Consider the following 25,542-nt stretch of genomic DNA (forward strand, 5'->3'; position numbering starts at 1 on the left):
TGCTGCGCCGGCAGTCCGCCACAAAGCCTCGTACTGATCGCGCGTTTCTCTCATTATTGTATTTTCATATATTTGTTAGTCGTTTGTTTTGTGTCTCGTTAATTTGTTAATAATCTGTAGTGTATCGTGTTGTCGTAATATAGAACTATTTCTCGTATTGTTTCGTTTAATTTTTTATATCCAGTAAACTCCAGTCGTGCGTCGGAGCGGACACACACACTTTTTTTTGTGTCTTTAAAGCGGTTAGTTGCCCTCAATTAAGAAAAATAGTATTATTATTCGCCAATAGATGTCGGGAAGAGTTGATTATTGGCAACACGAATAAAACAACATTTTCTGAAAATAAATCGTAGCTAGTTCGATTTATCGCCCCCTAAATCACCTTTTTTTTATTGCTTAGATGGTTGGACGAACTCACAGCCCACCTGGTGGTAAGTGGTTACTGGAGCCCATAGACATCAACAACATAAATGCGCACCCACCTTGAGATATAAGTTCTAAGGTCTCAGTATAGTTACAACCGCTACCCCAGCCTTTAAACCGAAACGCATTACTGCTTCAAGGCAGAAATAGGCAGGGCGGTGGTACCTACCCGTGCGGACTCACAAGAGGTCCTACCACCTGTATACTAAATTTTATGAAAATCGTTCGAGCCGTTTTCGAGATTCAGATTATATATACTTATATTAATATACAAGAATTGCTCGTTTAAAGGTATAAGATCAACGGCTTAACTATGTTTTGTAACCAATTGAATCATAATTAAAAAGAACAACGTTCTAAATTTGCTCTATCCGTAGGTGGAGTCCGCAAACTTTTTTTATCTATTTACATTCTGACACATTTAAACACATGAGTAATGTTGTGATAGCCCGGATTAAGTTCAACAATAACCGAAATACTTTTAACTATTAGGTATTTTACGGGTATCGCGAGTCCCGATGGATAAGTACCACAACACTGCATGTTTCTGCCGCAGAGCAGTAATACATTACCGTTTCAAGGGTAGTCTTAGTTTAGAAATGAGAATTACAACTCATGTCTTAAGGCAAAAAAACGAAGATGGCGGCAAATAGGTTGTCGGTCTTTATGGGCTCTGCTAACCACTTAACATCAGGTGGGCTGTGAGCTCGTTCACCCGTCTAAACAAAAAAAAATATGTGTGGTGTCGTGGGACACCGGATAGGAGGAACGAAGTTCTTTATTATAAAAATATTATTTTTAAGTTCTATTCGAGGTATAAAGAAAATAATTATTCAGGTGTACATTTTTTATTAAGTTTTTTTTGTTGTTAAAAATTAAAAAAACTTCCGTACAAAGTTATCAACTTTATTTTATTCACAATGATTTGTAAAAAATATATAATAAAAATCTGTTAATTTTTGTACGTTATTACAAAGTTAAGTCGTACATTGTGTGCATTACTAATAAAAAATTTACGTTACGAACGTTTTTTTCCGGTTAGGGTACCCTTCCGCATCGTCCCCATAAGGAACTTCGTTCCAAAAATTCTTTAGTGTTTCCGCAATCAGCAGCGGCATATCCTTAAAAGAGTCCTCAACGGTAAACCTTAGCTTCGTTGGATCCCCGTTATTGCTAATGAACATGAGCAACGGTGAGTTTTGATGTGGTGTACCAGAATTTTTGGCTCCAATGGAAACAGAGCGACGGTGTTTGCCAACCTGCCTGCTACGCAGTTACCTATTCACAAAAGTTAATTAAAGATAGTCATAGATATTGACAAAATTTAATAAAGATAAAAACAGCACAACCACTGCCGCTCGATATTAATTAATTTTGTACAACAATTGGAAAGCGTAATGATGACTAGGACTGTCACTAAAGAGGTCAATAAACTAGGACTGTCACTATAATACTTAGTGACGAACTAAGAACAACCTAAGCCTAACGTATGTCCTTCAGTTGAAATTTATGTTGTCATTTTATAATGTTTTTTAATAAAAAAATTAATAACAATCTATTTTGCGAAGTGTATCATTATAGGTAAGGAAACAATTTTAAAAATGTATCTTTTTCTTTGTGTGTTCGTCAAATCTGCAAATCGTTAAAAGTGCGCTGCGATAAAAGAAAAGGTTGAGAATCACTGGCCTAAATCGACAGAGTATTACCTACTACTAATTTAGACGTATCTATCTGTTTGTTTTAATAGGCACTGTTTCGCGGCAGAAGTAAGGAAGCCTTCGCGAAGTCAGCTCGTGCCGCCGCAGAATCTGAAGGTCTGAAGACCACAATTCTTCTTTATACATCTTACGGAAACTTCTCTGTTTATCTGGGACTAGCAGTTATACTTGTCCGTTATAAATCCATGTCTTTTTCTGAGCTAATGGTTTATGACATTTGTCGTCACCAGACTTCATTATATGAGTTCTCTTGGTTCATGCTTTCCACTGAATAGTGCTGAGTCAATGTCTCTGAACACTCTCCAATTCTCTGATGCGACTTTCTACATAATTGTATCATAAAGGGCTTTAAAATTTAAAGAAAACTCCGTTATCTCATCAGCTATTATTGACCATATCAAGTTCTGATAAAATAATTTTCCTTTAGGCTCTTTATAAAATAACAATTATATTACTAGTATTTGCCGATGTTTAATTCGAGCTAAAATTATACTAAATAACACAAATATTTTTAAAACTGGGAATTCACCGGGCATATTCTATTTTGGGCCAATTAAATTATGGGCACACTATCTTTGTGTTCTGGAATTAAAATACAATCTGATTGCCATGGTTACCCTACTCACAGCTTCAATAAAACTATAAAGATGCAGGGTTCTTGCCCTCCGCACAAAGGGACCTTTGACTGGTTCGCCGCGTGGCCTCCACATCCCTGTACCAATTAACAATACTACAAATCAATTCACATTGGAAATAATGGATTTCGAACGTCATTTTAGGCTCTAATTGATTTTTCTAACTCAACCATTCTATCCATATCCGAAATTAGTAGATATTTATTACTATTTGACATATTAATATATATTATCTATATATTTATTTTTTATTTCTTTGGTAGGTGGACGAGCTCACGGCCCACCTAATGTTAAGTGGTTACCGGAGCCCATAGACATCTACGACGCAAATGCAGCCACTCACCTTGAGATACGAGTTCTAAGGTCTCAGTACAATTACAACGGCTGCCCCACTCTTCAAACCGAAACGCATTACTGCTTCACGGCAAAAATAGGCAGGGTGGTGGTATCTATCCGTGCGGACTCACAAGACGTCTTACCACCAGTAAAATAATCTATATATTAATACGTGAAGCAAAAACTTTGTATCCCTTTTTACGAAAATTGCGCGGACGGGGGAGTGTGAAATTTTCCACACTTATTGAGAATATAGAGAAGAAGTGCACAATGCTAATATTTTTTTTAAATTATGCATAAAAGATACATTAAATCAATAAAGAAAACATTACACACACTACATACCATGTATTTGACGCACACACGCATGCATACTATTTATTGTCAAACTTTTGTTATTGACGTCTGTTGTCAAATTGAGATTAAATATTGTTTGCATTTGCTAATATTTTTATAGTGTAGGTAGTCTTGGCGAAATTTGTGATTATAGAAATATAAAATACAATCATAATAGTGTACAAACTTACAATTCCAATTAATTATAGTCGAATTTCGACTACTGTGGGTCCTCTAGTTATTATAATTAAACAATTGCACTACGGTCCACCTGGAGTTATTATCGGAACTCATAAACGCACATCACATGACAGATGTTGAAATCTCAATCTTAATGTATAAAAGAGAAGACAATAAAATACAATTTTGTCGGTTTACGCGTGTCGTATAGATATTGTTATAGCTACATTTACTGTTTACTTTCAGGTAAACTATTGTCACTACATTACATCTGTGTGCGTAGTGCGAGTTTTTTAACGTTCTCGATAGCGTAAACGTTAACTCAAAATTGTATGGAGTTGGAACAGCGCCCCTAGCGGCAAAAGTAGGCACACTGGCGTTCCGAATACTTCACCTCAGCATTCGTTGTCAAAACTCAAAAGTAATGTAGTTTTAATTATAAAGACTACAAATATTGTAGTTTTCTGTAACTCTAGTGTTTTGGGACATGCGACATGCCCCATGGGACGTGGGAACTGCGTTGAATTAAACATAGCATAGTCAACCAACGTATTGAACATTATTTTGTCCACTTATGAAGCACGTTATGCGGTAATCAGCGAGTCTGTTTATCATCCGGGCAAATGTCACTGGCTATCGGCGAACTGATTGACAGCTGATTGATTAGCTTACACTCGCTAAATGCATAACCGCGTAACGATGCTAGCTTTTTACTCGCCTAAGGCAAAACTAAGGCCATGAAATAAAGCAGTGTACCTTAAGCATGGGCTTTGTATAATATTTTGCAATTGGTTCGATGGGTGATATTCGATAATACGGGCTTAAATTAAAACAAAAGCAATTTTTATATTAATTTCAATATAAATATTGCTTGTGTTTTTTTTATATTAATTTAAATTTTAATTATATATTAATAGGTATATGTTGAAAGAAGTAAGTTCGTAAAGTTTTTAGTTGGAATTAAGAGAGAATCTCTGTTTTTTTATTATTTCGAAAAGGGAGTATAGATATTTTTAAGACTTGTGCTCTTTATTGTCTAGCTTAAACGCAAACATCTCCTTACCGAGCACGCTGATTTACACACAAATCTTAATTCCTGGCCGGTGAAAGTTCTATAATAATCGCTCTAAACGTTTCTCCCAGTGACGGGTAACAATTACTAACAATTAAATATTAAAACACACAGAATCATTGCCTTGAACGAACGAATTAAAGTTTTATGGAACGTGTGATTACAGGCCTCGTTAACGATAGTCTCAATTGTTCGGATTAACATTAAAAAAAAATTAACTGCAGCGGTTCTTTTTTCGTGTTAATCGTATGTTATTTAAGAGCTCTAGTGGTTTAGCGAAATAATGAGCGAATTTGGCCGTGCAATCCTGGAATGTTATGATTCAACTCAAAATCAAATACGTGTAAATTTTTGCATTGAATGCGACTCCCTCGGTGGGCTCTTCTCATCCCAAATACCACAGTGCCTCAAGACGAAAGTCTTTGGCCGGACTGTGTGATTGGCAAGATTATTGGCACTGAAACGTGGTCACTGACAGTGGCACTCATCAGAAGGTCCTTTAATATTTAGTTAAGATTTATCACAGAAGCGGTACTCATGAACGAAAAGTTAAATTAAGTAGTATGAGAACAAAAAAAGGTTGGGAAGTAGATACCAAGTAGAAACTTTAAGTAGCTATTCGCTGGTAGGTAGGTTACGGGCTCAACCTAAGAGATTTATCTAGCCCTAACAAGAGCAGTGCCACGCGGAATCTATCACCGGATCGGAATCGCGACCCACTGAGAAGATTCAGCGAGAAACTCAGTGTAATATTGTATGCTATACGCGTCTGGGATGTTTCCGATGGCGGAAGGCACTAAGCCCATAGTCTAACTCTGTGAACTACCACAACAAAACTTAACTAAAACGCACTAATATGCATTAAACAAATCACTTTTACTTGAGAATTCTGAAGCAATAAAAACATCATTAGAATTTCCATTCATAATTTACATTTCATTGTATAGGTACGTTGTGGGTTATTTATGAAATTTACATGCGAACAAAGATTGTATTTGCATAAAGTTAATTGAGTCGAGAGCCCGCGATTAGCCGGCCATGTGTGGTACTTTCGAAACTCTCTTCATGGAAGTGGCAATTTCCATCGTGGATGGGTCACCAAGCTCATGCTAGCCAAACGTTTCGGCTATAAGCCACCATTAATACGACAACCACGACGAAGAAACAATGTCGAGTAGGGAAAACTAATTCAATTTGAAGTCGTCGTGGCCTAAAGGATAAGATGTCCGGCGTAGGTGAGCTCACAGGCTCAACCTGGAAAAGGCAAGAAACTCAATTTTAACATAAGTTCACGAATGAGCTCTACGACGAAAGAATAATGTCGTGTAAATCAAATTAATCAATTAAGTTACTGATGGTATATTACGTTGTGGATGTCTATGGGATCTGGTAACCACTGAACACCAGGTGGGTCCCGACCTCGTACACGCGTATAATCAATTAAGTTAAATTACTAGAACATATGAAACGAAAACTTAAAGAAGTCCATTTGACAGTGTAGCAACTCAGGAGAGAAATTCCTAGCGCAGACGAATTAGGAGAGCTGACCCCGATTAAAGTGGGATAAGGAAAATAAGAAGAGAGTCATAATTACCCAAACACGGATAAAATCGAAAATGTTAAATTGTCTCATCGTTATCAAAATGCGTCCGAGGTCACGTGCCACATGCATCCCCACTGCAAACGTCCTAGAGTTTACAAAAGGCAGGAACTCCCTCGCCCTTGCCACGTAATTTATCCCTGTGCCCTCGCTTCGCAGGGTTGCCATTATGACCCTGTCCACGAGCAAATAAGGGCAAGAACATAATTTAATAACTTCTTAAATTAACATTGCTTAGCATTGATGTGAGTCTAGGCGATGTCATTAAATAAATGAACTAACTACACGTGAAATGGCGCCCAAAATATCGAAAAGTTTGCATACTATGCTAGAAATCCTGACGTGCTAACGAGAACCTTACAAAGTATGAACTCAATTTAAAACAAACGACTTGTGAATGTAAAGAACGCGTCTAAATAAACATTTTTACAATTTGACATTTCTCAAATACATCTTATGTCTTGCAAAGGGATTATATCCTTAAAGTGCTATTTCGTTTATTAAACCATAATAGTTTTTGAACATAGTCCCTAAGTGGTAGGCAGCAGCTCAGCTTTGCTCTTCACTGATCACTGTGAGAATCGGTTACCGCTCACCATCAGTGAACATATCCCGCCTATGTAAGATAATAAAAAAAGTTACAATTTCTGAAATTTCTAATACTTAGTATAATCGATGGCAAAGGGTTGTGTGACTATTCAACCACCACTATTCTGCGAGAACCTCCATGTTTTAAACATCGATAATAAGTCCAAGCCCAGCATAAACTAGACTGATTGATTTTCAGCACAGTAAAACTTGTCTGAGCCAAGTTCTGTCATTATCAAATTACGTCGTGTAATAAAAATCAAACCCGCAAAATTATAATTTGCGTAATTACTGGTAGTAGGACCTCCTGTGAGTCCGCACGGGTAGGTACCACCACCCTATTTCTGCCATGAAGCAATAATACGTTTCGGTTTGAAGGGCGGAGCAGCCGTCGTACTGTAAAAATTGAGACCTTAGAACTTATGTCTCAAGGTGGGTGACGGCATTTACGTTGTAGATGTTTATGGGCTCCGGTAACCACTTAACACCAGGTGGGCCGTGAGCTCGTTCACTGATCTAAGCAAAAAAAAAACGCGCTTTACAATTCTTAGCATGAACCCGGAAGTAAGAATACGAGCGGTTTTTTTTTCGACCATCATAACCTGTCTTATTGTTTGCACTCTGATGTGTCGTAATACTAGATTAAACAAACAGAAACACGTCATTTAAAAATAAACGTAGGCATGTTTTTCTTATTGTAGGTACAAATACCTACAGCTACTGTCAATGATATAGTCTGTAGTAGAAACGAAAATCGCGCCAAAAAACTGAAACGTAAAAATTATATTTTATGATTGTATGTCAAAAAACATTTGTTAATTGTGAATACATTTATAATATGTTTAATCCCCTACAAACACAACTTGTGTAATAATTGACTTTTTGGAGCGAAGTTCCTTACGGCAGGCTTGGAGGGGATAGGGATTTTGCTGCGCGACCGAACTAAAAAAAAATGTGATAATAAAACCGTAAGAAAAAATCCGTGGAAAAAAGGGCGTGGAATAAATCCGTGGAAAAAAGTGCGTGGAATAAAACCGTTAAATGAGACGTGCGCAGGCGCGACAGTCGCATACACAAGCGAGTAGTGTATAATACCTTTCTATTTCTCCTTCTTTCTTTTCGTTCTCTAATCCCTTCTCTCTCTATTTAGTAATTATTTCTATTTCTATGTAATTTTATGTTGTCAACCAAAAATAAAGAGATATATTTTGTTATTTTAATTGATAATTTGAATTACTATTTTTTTTATTTTACGTATTTTATTATTTCCTAAAATACTGAATTTCCTAAATACTTTCCCGTACTTAAATAAAAACTAATCAGCAAAATTTAAGAGAAAAACCAAGAAAACCTACATAAAATTGAGCACCATTTCTTTTTTTGCAAATTGTGTCGATTCTACATTAGCCGAAGGAACTTCGTTCCTACCTGGTGTCCCACGACACCACATCTTTAATTTTTAATTACCATGGGCTCGCACTCTAAGCCACATTTACAAGAACTTGACAGTGTGTACGCGGTACCTTAGTTTGACGATTGTTTATTGCTCAACTTAATAGGTCTAGTGATACCATTGTTGCAGCACCATAGCATCCAGATTGTTACTTTTGCGAGACAATGACGCGTTCCTGCAATAAGAGTTGAATATCTGTTACGATCACTGCAATCAAGACTTTGTCCGCATGTCTCAAGGGGGACGCGGAAACCGCGTATGCCTTGGTATGCCTGAGCTCTTGTAACCAAGATCAGACTGGCCGTGAACTGCTCACCTACGTAAATCAATAACATAAACTATTGAAAGACCTTGCTGCGTTTGGTGCCTTTACATTGACGTTAAATAAAACCTATTTTCGTTTTTCAGGTAACTTAGTAACCGCTGTAGCTCTACTCATGCATCCGAAACTAAGAGGCCACGTGACCACAATGTTCGTGCTCTCCCTCTGCCTCTCCGATCTACTCTTCTGCGCCATCAACCTGCCTCTAACCGCCAACAGGTTCATCAAGCAACACTGGAGTCTCGGGCCTCAGCTGTGTCAACTTTTCGCGTTCATTTTTTATGGAAATGAAGCCGTGTCACTATTGTCCATGGTGGCTATCACTATTAACAGGTATGTTTATTTTATAAAGCAACTCATGGAAGAGAATTAGAGACTGGTTTTTTTCTCTTACACAATCGTTAGTGGCCTAAGGGGCTATTCGAACTACGCGTACACTTGTAGATGTACTCAGCTCAACGTGTGAATATTGCTTACACTGACTCTAGCAAGAGCAGTACTTCGCTGAATTTAAAACAGAATCGGAATCGCGGCCCACTGAGAAGATCAAACTAATATTTGTACTAAACAAATGCGTTTTCTATGTATCTAAACATCAAGATAGTACAACAATGCGCCTGCTTTTCACTCTCAGTAATTGACCTTCTTTCATTCAACAACTGGTCCTAGATAGGTGTACAAATTTTCAAGTTGATTCGAATCAATGAAGCTCTATGAATCTATGAAGATCTATAAATTTCGTGAAAATGACGTGGAAAGATACCCTTACGTAGATAGAAATGTATAAATATACAGGGTAATCTAATAAATAAAAACCTGTTAATATCCGTCAACAGGGAAATACGAACCGTCGATATAGACAGATAAGACAGACAGACTCGGACTTAAAATATTAAAGTCAACCGTCAACGCTTTCGGGTTCTATTCGAAAGCTTTCGGTCGAAGCAGGAGGAGCCAACAATGCTTCAGAATTTCAAAAGCCAATTCTTCAAATATCTAAGAATACGCGTTTTTTGTTCAGTTTTGTTAGGCTGTTTGCGTATAGACCGTCTTTTAAGCTTTATGATCTGTTGCTGTTTCACTGAACACCGCTCAGTATAGACGGATTCGCTAATCTTTGTATACAGTTGGTCGGAGCACCTTAAAAAAGTTCCAAGTGAGGTTCTTGCCAATTTTCCTGGTCAAGTATTCCCAAGACTATCATCGCGGTTTTCTGGTGCTATGGCCAACTATTGCTCTTAAGATACGAAAGCTAAATCATTCTCCTGGCCTTGTCCCAGTCACCTGGGGCCGGCGCAACATGTTTGCTCCTTCCATACTCCTTGTAGGGTGCAGTGTAAATTTATTATTTAAAGATTATGTTGCTTAAAAATGTTTATTGTTAGAATATTAGGTAAATCCATGAAATGTTAAAGTTATGAATGCACCCGGGTGACGCGGTTGTTGATCTTGCCCTAACGATTTGTGGAAATAAAGTTAACGCGTCACGCGAATTATGCTTTCAAAGATGTTCGGTAATACCTAATCACCGAACACTCCTCTATCATATACCATTTCTTTGCTCACTACCCTCTTAAAAATATCATATTTCACGCAATCCATCCATTTCTTCTTTGGCCTACCTCTTCCTCTATATCCTTGCAAATTCATAGTTAACACTCTCTTACCAACCTCATTTTCATTTCGTCTCATCACATGTCCATACCATCTCAAACGCGCACTTCTCAACTTCTCTGTCACAGGTGCCACTTTCAGACTTCCTCTAACATATACAATACACATAAGCACACATATACTCTAAGATACGAAAGCTAAAGAATCTTGAAAAAACCCTAAAAATCTTAGCACGTGGGCAATTCCGAATCAGCGTCACCAACACCTGAGGCCTCTCTGATACTGCTCAGACCACAGCCGCACGTATTAATTTATTTAAGTTCTCAAGGGCACTGGAATGTATGTAGCTAAACTATGTGCAGTTATAAAACTGTCTGACCGCCCACTAAAAATACATATAAACTCGTGCTTATAAAAATATAATACGTGTCATGGATCCTAAAATTTGTTGAATATATTTAATTTTTCAGTTTTAATCATAGCTCGTTATCGTAGAGATGAAACCCAAATCAAACAAACTGCTACACCTCAAGATTCTTTTAGTTCTCTGTATGCGCGTAAGAATTAAAATATCAATGACTAGCGACCCGCCCTCGCTTCGTTTCGGAAACATTAAAAAACAAAAAAAAAAAAATTAAAAAAAATAGCCTATGTTCATCAGGGACAATGTCGGCTTCTAATGGAAAAATAATTTTTCAAATCGGTCCAGTAGTTTCGGAACCTATTCGAAACAAACAAACAAACAAATCTTTCCTCTTTATAATATTAGTATAGATATAGATGTTTTTACTAGAAAACCTATTTGAAATGTAAAAAATAACGATGTGATGTTTATTAACTATCTGAGTTTTTTGGACAGACTGACCTAGGTTGTTACGTACACTTTCTAGACTCTTTGAATACTCCACAGCTTCTGCTCTAACGGATCGCTGACAATGGCAGCGACGGTTGTCCGTAAATATTTTTACGCTCAATAAATATTTTTATTCGGTCTTTACGGAATTAAAGAATCTGCAAATAAAAAACGACGTTTATTTGCCACTTGGATTTTATTATTAAATCGTAACGATATAATATTGTTTTATATCGATCTTTATTTACGGATTTAACACAGACCTTTTTACTGGTGGTAGGGGACCTCATGTGAGTCCGCACGGGTAGGTACCACCACCCTGCCTATTTCTGCCGTGAAGCAGTAATGCGTTTCGGCTTGAAAGACGGGGCAGCTGTTGTAACTATACTGAGAACTTATATCTCAAGGTGGGTGGCGCATTCACGTTGTAAATGTCTATGGGTTCCAGTGACCACTTAACACCAAGTGGGATGTGAGTTCGTGCACCCATCTATGCAAAAGAAAAAGACGTTAGCGGTGCACAAACACTTATACCGGTGACTAGTATGATAGCTTTTTTTTCCTACCTATGCTGATAGCCTTGAGAGGCTATTTCAGCTTCACCCTAATATGTATGTGAGCTCACGAGGAACGGTGACCGATGATAGCGTTGTTATAACGCAATTAAATCCTGAGATAGACACAATTTTCTAGAATTTATTCTCAGGAAATCTTGAAATGATCTCATTGAATGATCATTTGAAGATGCAGGCATGCAACTCTGATTTTGAGTGTTGATCCTACTTCCTTATAAGCCGTATGAAGATATAGTACCATTTTAAGTACACTAGATAGCATAGCAGAGCATTGCAGCCGGCATGATTAGATACGACGAACCTGCCCCGTATCGCCGCGTCTCAATAAATAATCCTCTAATAATAATAATCCTAATAATAATAATCTGGTTAAAAAATAATAAGATATAATAATAAAAAAATGGAATAAATATTCCAGTTTGAAGACTAGGACAGCCATTGTGCCAATGCAATTGAAGCTTCAATATGTACATCAATTCTCTAAGCATACGACACCTAATCAATGTCGGCTGGGCCCAGAAATCTTCTGCGTCTTTGAGCTAATAAAAAAACCGTAACATAAAAATCATTTACGATCATTTTTCACCATGTACCTAACGATATTATTCATTAAGCAATCGGACGGCAATAACGAAGCAACCTAATAATTAGTCGTAACGCATGTAAATAAAGATCATATTAAAACGATCATTCAATTAATTGATATTTGTTTTTTGTAATTGAATAATTGACTTTAAAAATCATCAAGATTGATGATCATCCCTTGAGATTAATCATAACGCAGATTGTTTTATTAATGTAACTATTTTTTGTTTATTGTATAGACGGGTGAACGAGCTCACGGTACATCTAGTGAATTCTAGTGTTAAATGGCTACCTGCGATACAAGTACACCCGGCGTTTTTTTGTAAATCCTATTCCAGTGACCTCAAATGGTCATACTAGATTCACCGAGTAAATGCTCTCACGGGGCTCTAACCTGACGAATTTGGTAACACTAGCCCTAGAAAGAGCGGTGCTTTGCAGAATCTACCACCGGATCGGAAACGCGACCCACTGGGAAGATCCGGCGAGAAACTCAGTGGGCTATGTCGGAGGATGGCGTCCTATTTCTTAGGCTACGACGACTTAGAGTTCGTTTTTTTTATAGCTTATATGGGTGGACGAGCTCAAAGCCCACCTGGTGTTGAATGGTTACTGGAGCCCATAGACATCTACAACGTAAATGCGCCACTCAAGCTGAGATATGTGTTCTAAGGTCTCAAGTATAGTTACAACGGCTGCCCCACCCTTCAAACCGAAACGCATTACTGCTTGACGGCAGAAATAGGCAGTGCATGGTGAGTTGCGAAATTTAATCGTGATAATTCGTATGAACGTACAGCTAGCGCCATCTAGGCGACGATTTAGAGATACATTATTAGTATTTTTAATGAATCTTTATTTACGTAAAACACTACCACTTTAAATGTCTGATCGTTACCTAGTATGCACCCAATGAATAAAACAACCAACGCCATCTAGTTCATTTTTATTTATAACTCGAATTAAAATCTTCATGGGACTTCATAGTAGGTACCTGAAAAATCAATGCAAATATTACAGCTGTTGATATTTTTGTATATATAAGTTTAAACGATTAGCTCGTCTTTTATTTCGGCCACAAATGACGTCATACGTAATTGAGTTGTGAAAGCAAGTCTAGCTCTTTTTTTTGCGCGGCTTTAAAAAAAAGTATATCTCTCCGGTTTCCGACTACCTAATTGCAGGAATTGAGTTGAAACAATACGAGCAATCCATTAATCGAGCCCAAACGAAACTTTTCTCATTTTTTTTAAGGGTTCCGGGAACACAAACGTGAGGCAAAAACAAAATGTTCAGACCATGAATCAAATGTACATACATTTAAATATAATAATAAATATTAATATAAAGAGGAACAGGTAGACCCAAGAAAAAATGGATGGATTCGGTGAAAGACGATATATGTAAGAGGGGAGTCAGCAAATAAACGGTATATGACAGAGGAGTATGGAAGGAGAAAACATGTTGCGCCGACCCCAGGTGACCGGGACGCAGACAGGAGAATGATAATGATGACATTGAAATAAAAAATAATATTCCGACTGGAAGTCCGACCCGACCCCAATAGATCCGTAATTAGGGTCACCAAAAAGCGGCCTCTCTTTTTTTTCCTATCTATGCTGATAGCCTTGAGAGGCTATTTCAGCTTCGCCCTAACGTGTAGGTGAGCTCACGGCGCTCAAACCGCAAGTGTTGCTAACACTTGCGTTAGCCTAGCAAGAGCAGGGCATCGCAGAATCTACCACCAGATAGGACTCTCAGCAATGCATTCACAATATCATTTATATTTTCTCGCCGACGGAAGCCGCGAAATATAACATAAAACAAATAAAACATCGTGAAAAATGTAAATATACACAAACAACTTCTAACGCTAATAAAACATAAATCAAAATCATTAATGCGTTTCGTTGAGTATCCGTGAGTACAAGCGGAAACGTGCTTGCTCTCCGATGTGATTACGTTTGAATTTACAATGTTTTCTTTTTCGCTTTGATATAGAAACGGCGGCGCGGCGCGGGGCCTCTCGTGTGAATAAAGTAAACTTACATATAATTATATACTGCAAGATCTCTCTACAATACTCAGTAGATTCACGTTCGGAAGCGCTGGGCCGGAGCAAAACTAATAATGGACGATTATTAACATTAATAACCCCAACACTTACTGATACCTATTCCTACCATAGCGGGTAGATAATAACTAAAAAAAAAAAAACTAAAAAAATTGATGTGTGGTGTCATGGGACACCGGATAGGAACGAAGTTCCTTATTATAAAAATATTCATTTAAAGTTCTATTCGAGGTATAAAGAAAATAATTATTCGGGTATTCGGGATTTTTTTATTGATATAAATAAAATAAAAAACTACTTTACAAAGTTATCAACTTTATTTTATTCACAATGATTTATAAAAAATATATAATAATAATATGCAAAGAAACAGCTATTTATATGAATAATAATAATAACCGTCATCACGTAGACTATACATTAGACACTGTATAGCCATCATATCCGGTCACCGTTCTCGTCGAACCCGTCGCTTGCGACGAAGGGCTCGACGAGCAAATTGACCCTCAGACACAGCCCACTGAGTTTCTCGCCGGATCTTCTCAGTGGGTCGTGTTTCTGATCCGGTGGTAGATTATATCCGGTCCAGATTATATCCGGCCATCATATCCGGTGGAATAGCCTCTCAAGGCTACCAGCTTAGGTAGAAAAAAAAAAGCCATCATACTAAGACTATACATAAATAATAAAAATCTTACGTTACGGACGTTTTTTCCCGGTTAGGGTACCCCTCCGCATCGTCCCATGAGGAACTTCGTTCCAACAGTATAATAACTGTAGATTAATTGGTAAGAAAAAGTCATGAAGTCAAATGTGCAAAAGCAATAAGATACATTTCTAATGCAAAAGTTCAAAATGGGTTCAATTTGACCCGCTATGATATGTTTAATGTCAATCATTACACACAAGATTCACTATCGAAACTCACATACAGTATATAAGGAAACGTAAATTCTGTTGCTATACAAAAAAATAATTCGTTTCCATCTTCTTTATTACGTTGAAGGACCCACTTAATAGTAAGAGGTTACAGGAAGCCATAAATATCATAATTTGAATATGGCCACCCGGGGTTGAAGATTTAACCGCTATGTGTACAAGCCTAACCAACCTACGAATCGGTAAATATCACAGCTTTGCTGTATACATAGAGGCTAGACGCCATACCATCGATAAGTGTCTAAAGCCTCCTTTGAGCAAAGGTGAAAAAAAAAAAACAATAAAACAATTCAATTGTAGGGGCATATCCCTTAGGTCCTTTACAATTATATGGCAAAGAAGGACGCTACTTGATTTGTCCTTAAGGAGGAATACAAACAACATTTATTTTTTAAGCCAAGCGTACTTGTCATTTATATTGTGTCAATCTATCAGACCGCAGTGTAAAACGTACAAAACTCGGAAGTCAACGACCTTGTTCACCTTACATGGCGTATATACATAATAATTTGTATGACACCATAAAAATTGTGGGTACACGAGGTTTGCCTAGCCGAATCTCATGATCTAGAAGTACTAAAGTGTTCTGTTTAGTTTTGCCCAAAATTAGGCAGTTTGAATAAGAATAACTCTGATGTAACAGGGACCAAGTCTAAAGCATGTAAATATTCTGCTATGTTAGGTTGTTATGCTATTGTGTTTACAAACTATTATAATTGTTAGAAAGAAATGCTTGTCAGAACAACACTGTCATATAATATGCAACTGAATGTTCAAATACCATGATTCTAACCCAAGTGCAAACCTGCTTCATACGTACCACCAATACACACGAATACATTTACGTATGAGTGTTGCTGAGATTATTAACGTCAACAAGTGATTTATCACGCCATTCCACCACTCATGGCGAAAAAGTTGTAAAACAAAAAGTTTTTTATTCTAAGATGTCGAGCTGGGCATTCACGGACGTACTTGCTGGTACGATGACACCCAACAAATTTATTTTATTAAAAATGAAAAGTTTGTATATATTACGTGATAGTGGCTACTGGCTAAAGAGGATAAAAAATAATAACAATTCGTAATTATATTATTTTTTAATATCACTAAAGTGAGTACGAATACATAGATTGCATACTAAATATAAATGGAACGATTTAAAAAAATCCTCTAGATAACTTGACAGGTTATATTTGTCAAAAAAAAAATAGCCATCGCAGGAAGGCTGGCAGATGTGAAACATTGATATTATTTTATACATGTATGCGTCAAAGAATAGTTTACGGCAGGGAATTCATGTGGCATAATGATAAATAAAATATTAATATTAATAAAAAGTCGCTTGCGCATGGCGACGCATCATCGCACCGTACACACTACTATATATAGACTGTATATACTATTATATTTATGTCTATCAAATACTATAATATAACCACGGCATGCGTCGCGGCGTCGCTACACCAGCAAATGGGCTTTACGTGGGACTATAGACGTTTCACATCAAAAAATCAATATGCATGTGACAAATATAGTGACCACAAATCGATTTGTTGAATAGTTATCACTGAGTGCTTGAATTCGAGATGACTTACGAATCGGTCGGATAATACTTGCTATAACAAGGCTTATTCTACACACTTCATATTGAGGAGTGAAAGGCTATTTGGTTTAAGCGATATTTTTGCAATTTTATCACGTCATTTCGGATCCTCCCGATCCACTAACGGTACTTTTAGGTACCTCAAGCACCGGTCACCGCTCTCGTGTTAGCAACGTCGTCAGGTTTGAGCCCGGTGAGCTCACCTACTAGTTAAGGCGACGCTGATATATCCTCTCAAGGCTATCAGCTTAGGAAGGGAAAATTTTTTTTTACTTTAAAGCCATTTAAAGTTTAAAAAAAAATTATAACTAAAACACTTCTTCGAAGTTGAATTAAAAACATCGAACTGTTGATGCTGATACCAAATAAAACGTACCTTTAATTACAAAGATAAATGTCGCGTATTAATCGAAATGTCGCTTAAGCCAAATAAACTGATAACATACGAAATTTTTCGACGTTGTGCGTGCGTAGCCTACGATACATTACCCCGCTTAATAATAAACGCAGTAAAACATAATCCAAGTCTACGCCGTGTTCTGTTTATTTCTAAGTCTTCTGCTTCGAAACGGTCTCACTATACCAAGATTATACAAAACATTACAAAAAATTCATAGCAACGCAGTAACAGATTACAATTTCGAAAAGAAATCGATCTACATACAATTTCGCGATCTCTTTGTATTTGATAAACGTGCAAGTCGATTGATGCGTTGAAACGTATTGGTTATTTCCTTTTGCCTTGATGTTGTGATAATAAACGAGTAGTGTTGAGAATAAACAATACACTCTGGTGTTTCTAAGGAACTCGTCCCGGAAAAAAAAACGCTGCACGAATAGGTACGTTTGTTTGTTATTGTTTTTAATATCAATATTTTGGATAATGAAGTTTATTTAATATAGGCTTCTGGTTGCTGATTGGGCATTGACCGTGAACCAATTTAACGCAAGAACTAAAATTGTTACTGATTTATATCTCAACTATGTTCGCAAGTGCCTTAAATTAGCTCCTCTCTATCCGATTTCGGTGCTTTTATTCCAACCAACCACTTCAACCAACGCTGGTGGGCTAAGGGCTATTCCAGTTTCTCGCGGACGGGTAGGTGAGCTCACTGACTACAACCTGAGAGAATTTGCTAACACTAGCCCTAGCAAGAGCAATGCTTCGCTAAACCTACCACCGGATCAGAATCAAATATCCTTCCAGTCGTCCACTATGGGAGAACGGATTTGACGTCTTTTTTATTTTTTAAATTGCATACACTGTTGCCAGAAGCCACACAAAAAACGATGCTACAGCTTGGAGAGTAGATGCTATCGTGTTCGTTCGTTTCCACCTCCCAAGCTCCTGGGGGGTGCAACCCGAGTGTGCCAACGCAGCTGAAGCGCAGACTACACGTCATCTCGGATCCCCCAGATCCACTATCGGTGCTTTTAAGCATTCCAAGCACCGGTCACTGTTCTCGTCGAACCTGTCCAATGCGTCGAAGGGTTCGTCGTGTAAATTCAACCACAGACACAGCCTACTGAGTTTCTCGTCGGTTCTTCTCAGTGGTTTGCGACTCCGATCCGGTGATATATTCTTGGAACCACTGATTTTTTTTTATACGAGCTTCACAGCCCACCTAGTGTTAAGTGTTTACTGGAGCCCAAAGACATCTACAACGTAAATGCGCCACCCACCTTGAGATTTAAGTTTTAAGGTCTCAGAATAGTTACAACGGCTGCCCCACCCTTCAAATTGAAACGCATTACTGCTTCACGGCAGAAATAGGCAAGGTTGTGGTACCTACCCGTGCGGACTCACAAGAGGTCCTACCACCAGTAAAAGGAGGGCTCTTGTTAGGGAAGATGTTAGTAAAGCTCCCAAGCTGAGCCCCGTGAGCTCGCCTACACATTTGGTGAAGCTAGCTTAACTTCTCGAGGTTAGTAGCAATAGGTAGGCGTATTGGCGCTGTCAATAAACGGGAGACAGTTTCACATAAAACCGCTCGCTCTTCGGCCTAATATTAGGTAATTAAAAAAACGTTAATCAGAAAACATTAAGACATCTGCTCCTATAATAATCACAGTAACACGCTATTTCACGTAGAAATAAATACATGAAAAAAAATCTAAATTCAAAGAAATTCTAATTACTAATATAACGCCAACAAGTCGTGTCGTGGGTGCCGCTCTTTATTCTTCATTCAACCTCTCCTATAAATAGAGTCAGACGTACGCAGTGATAGGCGGTTGGTGCGACCTCGCAGAGAGCTAGTCGAAAAACTGATTTTCGATTTCACAAATGATAGCGTACAGAGTAATAAAGATAGCGTTTTATTTTTCTCTTGGACATTTAGACAAATAAACTTTAATAGAGGCTCAGACAGAAACGAAAGCACAGTCACGGATTCCGTTTCATAATCAGATATGGAAACGTAAAAACAAAAACTGCAGTCAATAAAACAAAAAGAAAAAACATACAAAAACCCTGAAAAAAAAAATCCAATAACAAACTGAACTTGACATAATTACGGTCACAGAATATCATACAAACTATTACCATTGACCTAATTCACTAAACTAAATACAACTGAGCAAAATTAACATTCTAAAGACCTAAACAAGGCGTTTTCCGAAATGAAAAACTCACGATGAATTCTAATTGTCTTCGCCTCAGTATCTGTAGCTGTGCTGTGACATGAAATACGTGATCCTAATAAACTATATGCGTCAGGTAACTAATTAACGATTAGCATAGATCATATTATGCAAAATAGTTTAATTGTTATTGCTAACAATGATTATTTGCAAGTGCGTTTCTCTAATTGGCTATAGATGCAGTAGTATTAATATATGTAGTAAAAAATATGTAGTGTTTTTCTTAGATTTTCGCGACTTGTAGATATAACTAAAACTATTTTGCTTTTACGGTTTAATCTTGCTTTTCTTTCGTATTTCTTTTTTTTATCGCTTAGACGGGTCGGACGAGCCCACGGCCCACCTGATGTTAAGTGGTTACCAGAGCCCACTGCCCTTCTTTCTGCCGTGAAGCCGTAATGCGTTTCGGTTTGAAGGACGGGAAAGCCGTCGTAACTATACTGAGACCTTAGAACTTATATCTCAAGGTGGGTGCCGCATTTACGTTGTAGATGTCTATGGGCTCTAGTAACCAGGTGGGCTGTGAGCTTGTCTACCCATCTAAGCAATAAAAAAAAGCTAGGGTAACAACCATACGCCATCAGTTAGGCCGTATGCTTGTATAACAAAATTACCCATGTTTCTTAAACTTCACCTACTTTCAATGCGCGTATTCGTAAAGTATTGTAGAATAAGGATCATTGTTATGTCACAATATTGTCATGAACGAAACTTTAATATATTTATTGTTTAAAAAAAATAAATTAACTAAGGGTACTTTTCAGGATATTATCAAAATAACCCTTCTACTCATATCTGTTCATAAAATATTTATAACTACTGATACCATGTACCCTGCGCTTTTTTTTACAATAAAATCATTTTTTTTACATTATTTTCAATTCAAATTTATTAAAATTTATTTTCTATTTTTTAGATGAATTTTCTATAAAAGCGTATTTTGTTAGTTTTTTTAAACTATTATTTATTTTTCATTTTTTAGTTGAATTTCAATATTTTTTTTCTATATTTTTTTTAAATATTGTATTGTCGTCGGTCCTTAATAAGTATACCAAATTTCGAGTTAATCCGACGCTTTGAAGGGGGTCAAAATCATGTTCAAAAATTCCGTTACAAACATACATACGTCTGAAGCTAATAAAAGCGTATTAAAAAGACCTTTACTAACACCGCTCAAAGCAGTTTGAAAGTTGAAGAGAACTAGTGGTCCCCCGGTAGTCGAAATTCGACTTTATTTAATTGAAATTATAAGTTTGAACATTATCATTACTATTATACTTCTATGATCACAGATTTCGCCAAAACTACACTATAGACAAATAATACTAAAGATAAACAATATTAGCCTATTCTTAATTTGCCCACAGACTACAATAACAAAAGTTTGACAATAAACAAAGAGTTTATAGGTATACTAGCTTACCCCGGCAAACGTTGTGTTGCCTTAAATAAGATTTCTAGGGAAATTCTACTGTAGAAATAAAAACCTCATTTAACCACATAATACCTCATTATAAACAAAAAAATATATCCAAAAAATTAAAATAAAAAATTAATGTTTGGGGTGGACAACCCTTTTCACTTAGGGGTATGAAAAATATATAGTAGCCGATTCTCAGACCTACTGAACATACTATTGATACACAAATAAAACCAACAAAACATGGCTGAAAAATGTATAGTATTGTATAGCTCTCAAATATATTAAGTGTATAATCTATGATGTATAGTGAGTAAGTAAGACAGGAGACCGGCTTCGTCCCCATCCCTACTACGTGATGTTTGCTGGATCAGTGGTGACACCTGGTGGGGATAGCTGATCGATTGATAGTTGATCAGTAGTCGACCGGCGAGCGCGGGAGGTCAAATTCAATTAAAAAAAAATCATAATTAAAGGAACTTGAAATTATAAACTCTGAATAAGAATTTATCGTACTACAATCATAATATTTGATTGCCATCTTGCAACCTTATAGCGAATGGAAAAATAGGGGTTGATCGTATAAGAGTGAAAATTGAGAGTAATATGATTTTTTTTATTTTAAGTCATGATAAAACTAATTAAAAAACTTGCCAAAAAAATTAAAGTTTATAATTAACAAAAAATAGGGGTTGATCATAGAGGGATGAAAAATTGAGAGTAACATCAGATTTTTTATTTTAATTCATGACAAAATAAAAATAAAAATGAAAATCTTGCCAAAAAAATTAAAGTTTATAATTAACAAATAAAAAATAGGGGTTGATCGTAGAGGGGTGAAAATTTCAGAGTAATATGATTTTTTTTATTCTACGTCATGACAAAATAAAAACAAAATTCTCGCAAAAAAATTTAAAGTTTTTAATTAGCAAATAAAAAATAAGGGTTGATCGTAGAAGGGTGAAAATTGAGGATTGTATGTATTTTTGTATGTTGTATCATAAAAAAATAGAAATTAAAAATTTTGTCTAAAAAATAAAAAATAAAATTTTGGGGTGGACTACCCCTAACATTTAGGGGGATGAAAAATAGATGTTGGCCGATTCTCATAGATACCGGATAAGCACAAAAAATTTCATCAAAATCGGTCAAGCCGTTTCGGAGGAGTATGGCAACGAAAACTGTGACACGAGAATTTTATATATTAGATGTGTGTGTGTGTGTCAAATACATGGTTGTGTGTGTGATTTTTTTTTATTGATTTAATGTATTTTTTAGGCATAATTTTAAAAAATATTAACATTCTGCACTCCTTCTCTATATTCTCTATAAGTGTGGGAAATTTCATACACCTCCGTCCGCGCAATTTTCGTAAAAAGGGATACAAAGTTTTTCCTTAACGTATTAATATATAGATACCAGCATACATTCAAATTCGGTGTATTAATATTATGACCGATTGGCACCCGTATGGTTTGTTGAATACGGCCGTCAATGATGCAAGCGAGACGGTCATTTGTAACATTTCAATTCACACTAATAACTCTCTCTCTATTGTTCATTAATACTGTGTAATAAAAAAGGGTGCCTAATAACTCGGAAACTATTCAAACACACGTTCATATTATCTTTTGTAGACATTACACGATTGGATAGTGCATTGAACTCCGAAGATGCTTCTGTAAGAGATATTTGAATAATTGAATAATATCTAGATTTATGTGGCTTGGAGATGCAATCATTTTGTTATCGCATTAAATATCTAGAAGTGAAAGGCTATTTGGTTTAAGCGACATCTAACTAGTCAGGTCATAAGTATTGTCACACAGTAAAAACTTTTCTTTTAGAATGCTGGCCACAAAAAAGTTTATTGAATTCGAATTTCGAATTGTTCATGAAAATAAAAATGTATACTTTTAGAATTTTTACTCATTTTTAAATATGGAGTGGACGCTTAAAGAAGACCGTGTTGCAGTTATTGCGTTGCATCGTTGCGGTTACGCGCCAATTCAAATTTTTAACATACTGAAAAATTTGAATATAACCAAAAGATTCGTTTATCGTACCATCAAACGATACAATGAAGACTCTAGTGTAGATGACAGGTCAAGAAGTGGTCGCCCTCGGTCTGTTAGGACTCCAGCAGTGATAAAAGCTGTGAAGGCGCGAATTCAAAGAAATCCCAAACGTAAGCAGAAACTGTTAGCCCTTCAGATGGGGTTAAGCAGAACCACGGTGAAAAGGGTGTTAAATGAAGACTTAGGGCTTCGGGCATATCGAAGAAAAACAGGACATCGTTTGAATGCTCGTCTAATGGACCTGAGACTGAAGAGATGCCGCGCTTTGTTGAAGCGGTACGCGGGAAAAAAATATCGGGAAATTTTTATTTCGGATGAAAAAATTTTTACCGTAGAAGAGAGCTACAACAAACAAAATGATAAGGTGTACGCACACAGTAGTGAAGAAGCGAGCAACCGTATTCCGCGTGTCCAACGAGGTCATTTTCCATCCTCGCTCATGGTATGGTTGGGAGTTTCTTATTGGGGCTTAACAGAGGTACATTTTTGTGAGAAAGGTGTAAAAACGAATGCAGTTGGGTATCAAAATACAGTCCTGACGAACCTTGTGGAACCTGTTTCTCATACCATGTTCAATAACAGGCACTGGGTATTCCAATAAGATTCGGCGCCAGCTCATAGAGCGAAGAGCACACAAGACTGGCTGGCGGCGCGTGAAATCGACTTCATCCGGCACGAAGACTGGCCCTCCTCCAGTCCAGATTTGAATCCGTTAGATTACAAGATATGGCAACACTTGGAGGAAAAGGCGTGCTCAAAGCCTCATCCCAATTTGGAGTCACTCAAGACATCCTTGATTAAGGCAGCCGCCGATATTGACATGGACCTCGTTCGTGCTGCGATAGACGACTGGCCGCGCAGATTGAAGGCCTGTATTCAAAATCACGGATTTCATTTTGAATAAATTTTAGTGTCATAAGAATCAATGTTTTGTTAAGTTCATTTTGGTATATGAATGGTTACATAATGAATAAACTTGTTTCAATTATTTTACATTAAACATGTGACAGTATTTATGGCCAGACTAAGTATATATTAATACGTGAAGCAAAAACTTTGTATCCCTTTTTACGAAAATTGCGCGGACGGAGGAGTATGAAATTTTGCACACTTGTAGAGAATATAGAGAAGAAGTGCACAATGCTAATATTTTTTTAAAATAATGCATAAAAAATACATTAAATCAATAAAGAAAACATTACACACACTACACACCATGTATTTGACGCACACACGCATGCATACTATTTATTGTCAAACTTTTGTTCTTGACGTCTGTTGTCAAATTGAGAATAGATTAAATATTGTTCGTCTTTGTTATATATTTTTTATAGTGTAGTCTTGGCGAAATTTGTGATTATAGAAGTATAAAATACAATCATAATAGTGTACAGACTTACAATTCCAATTCATTATAGTCGAATTTCGACTACTGCGGGACCTCTAGTTTCGCTTAATACGCGAGTTTTGTCTTTGTAATTTTAAAGGTGCGTTTTATTTGACACTAGCATCAACAGTTCACCGTTTTTAATTGAGCTTAAATTATGTTTACTCCATACAAATAACTGAAAAAGTTTTTTTTGTTATAATATTTTTTTCCAGATTTCAAACTTTAAATAGTTCTTCTGTAATATTGCAAAAACGTCGCTTGCAAAACAAATTGCCTTTCACGTCTTGATAGGTAGGAGGTCGTCGTAGCCTATAAAGGATCATGTTGTACTTATGCCTGCAAATACTGGTGGTAGGACGTCTTGTGAGCTCACACGAGTAGGTACCACCGCCCTGCCTATTTCTGCCGTGAAGCCGTAATGCGTTTCGGTTTGAAGGGCGGGGCAGCCGTTGTAACTATACTGAGACCTTAGAACTTATATCTCAAGGTGGGTGGCGGTATTTACGTCGTAGATGTCTATGGGCTCCAATAACCACTTAACACCAGGTTGGTTGTGAGCTCATCCAACCACCTAAGCAATAAATAAATAGAAAAGATGTGTGGTGTCGTGGGACACCGGATAGGAACGTAGTTCCATATAAAAAAAAAAAAAAAGAATTACGAGAAAAAAATCGCGCGGTCAAATATCGCTGTGCGGAAAACAAGGCCTTATTCCACGGACTTTTTCTTACGGTTTTTACTATCACATTTTTTTCAGTTCGGTCGCGCAGGAAAATCCCTATCTCCTCCAAGCCTGCCGTAAGGAACTTCGTTCCAAAAACAGAAAGAACTAGAAATATCTCGAAACTGCGAGACCTAAATTAACTGTTAACGATATTTGTTTGATTGTTCTTGAAATATATGTGCCGCGAATGAATATTTTGAGTTCAACTGCGCATCTAACTTTATGACTCAACCGAACGTTTAAGAAACTACATGCTCTCTTTACCAGAACATCACGTGCTAATTAGCAGCCGTCCTTTCATACCAAATCAGATCTTGAAGTGAACACTTTAAGTGCCGTTTTTCTATACACCAAATTAAAATTCGAAGTTTCACTGCA

General features: G+C 36.9%; 1 protein-coding gene and 1 long non-coding RNA gene across 3 annotated transcripts in view; one reads left to right on the plus strand and one right to left on the minus strand.

The window, feature by feature from the left end:
- Tre1 (Trapped in endoderm 1) overlaps positions 1-25,542 on the plus strand; it is a 77,276-nt gene that overhangs the window by 34,900 nt on the left and 16,834 nt on the right. For both annotated transcript variants that reach the window (XR_016323754.1, XM_089730831.1), the window contains exon 3: positions 8,750-8,996. Coding sequence is in view for 1 of the 2 variants with exons in the window: in XM_089730831.1 (XP_089586957.1) it covers positions 8,750-8,996 (247 nt within the window). In the remaining variant the exon portion in view is untranslated. The remainder of the gene's footprint in view (positions 1-8,749; positions 8,997-25,542) is intronic.
- The window catches only part of LOC149501980 (uncharacterized), a 110,602-nt gene that overhangs the window by 686 nt on the left and 84,374 nt on the right, over positions 1-25,542 (minus strand). The gene's annotated exons all lie outside the window — the stretch shown is intronic.

The sequence above is a fragment of the Bombyx mandarina genome, chromosome 11 (assembly GCF_030267445.1).
Source record: "Bombyx mandarina strain Sakado chromosome 11, ASM3026744v2".
Taxonomy (NCBI): domain Eukaryota; kingdom Metazoa; phylum Arthropoda; class Insecta; order Lepidoptera; family Bombycidae; genus Bombyx; species Bombyx mandarina.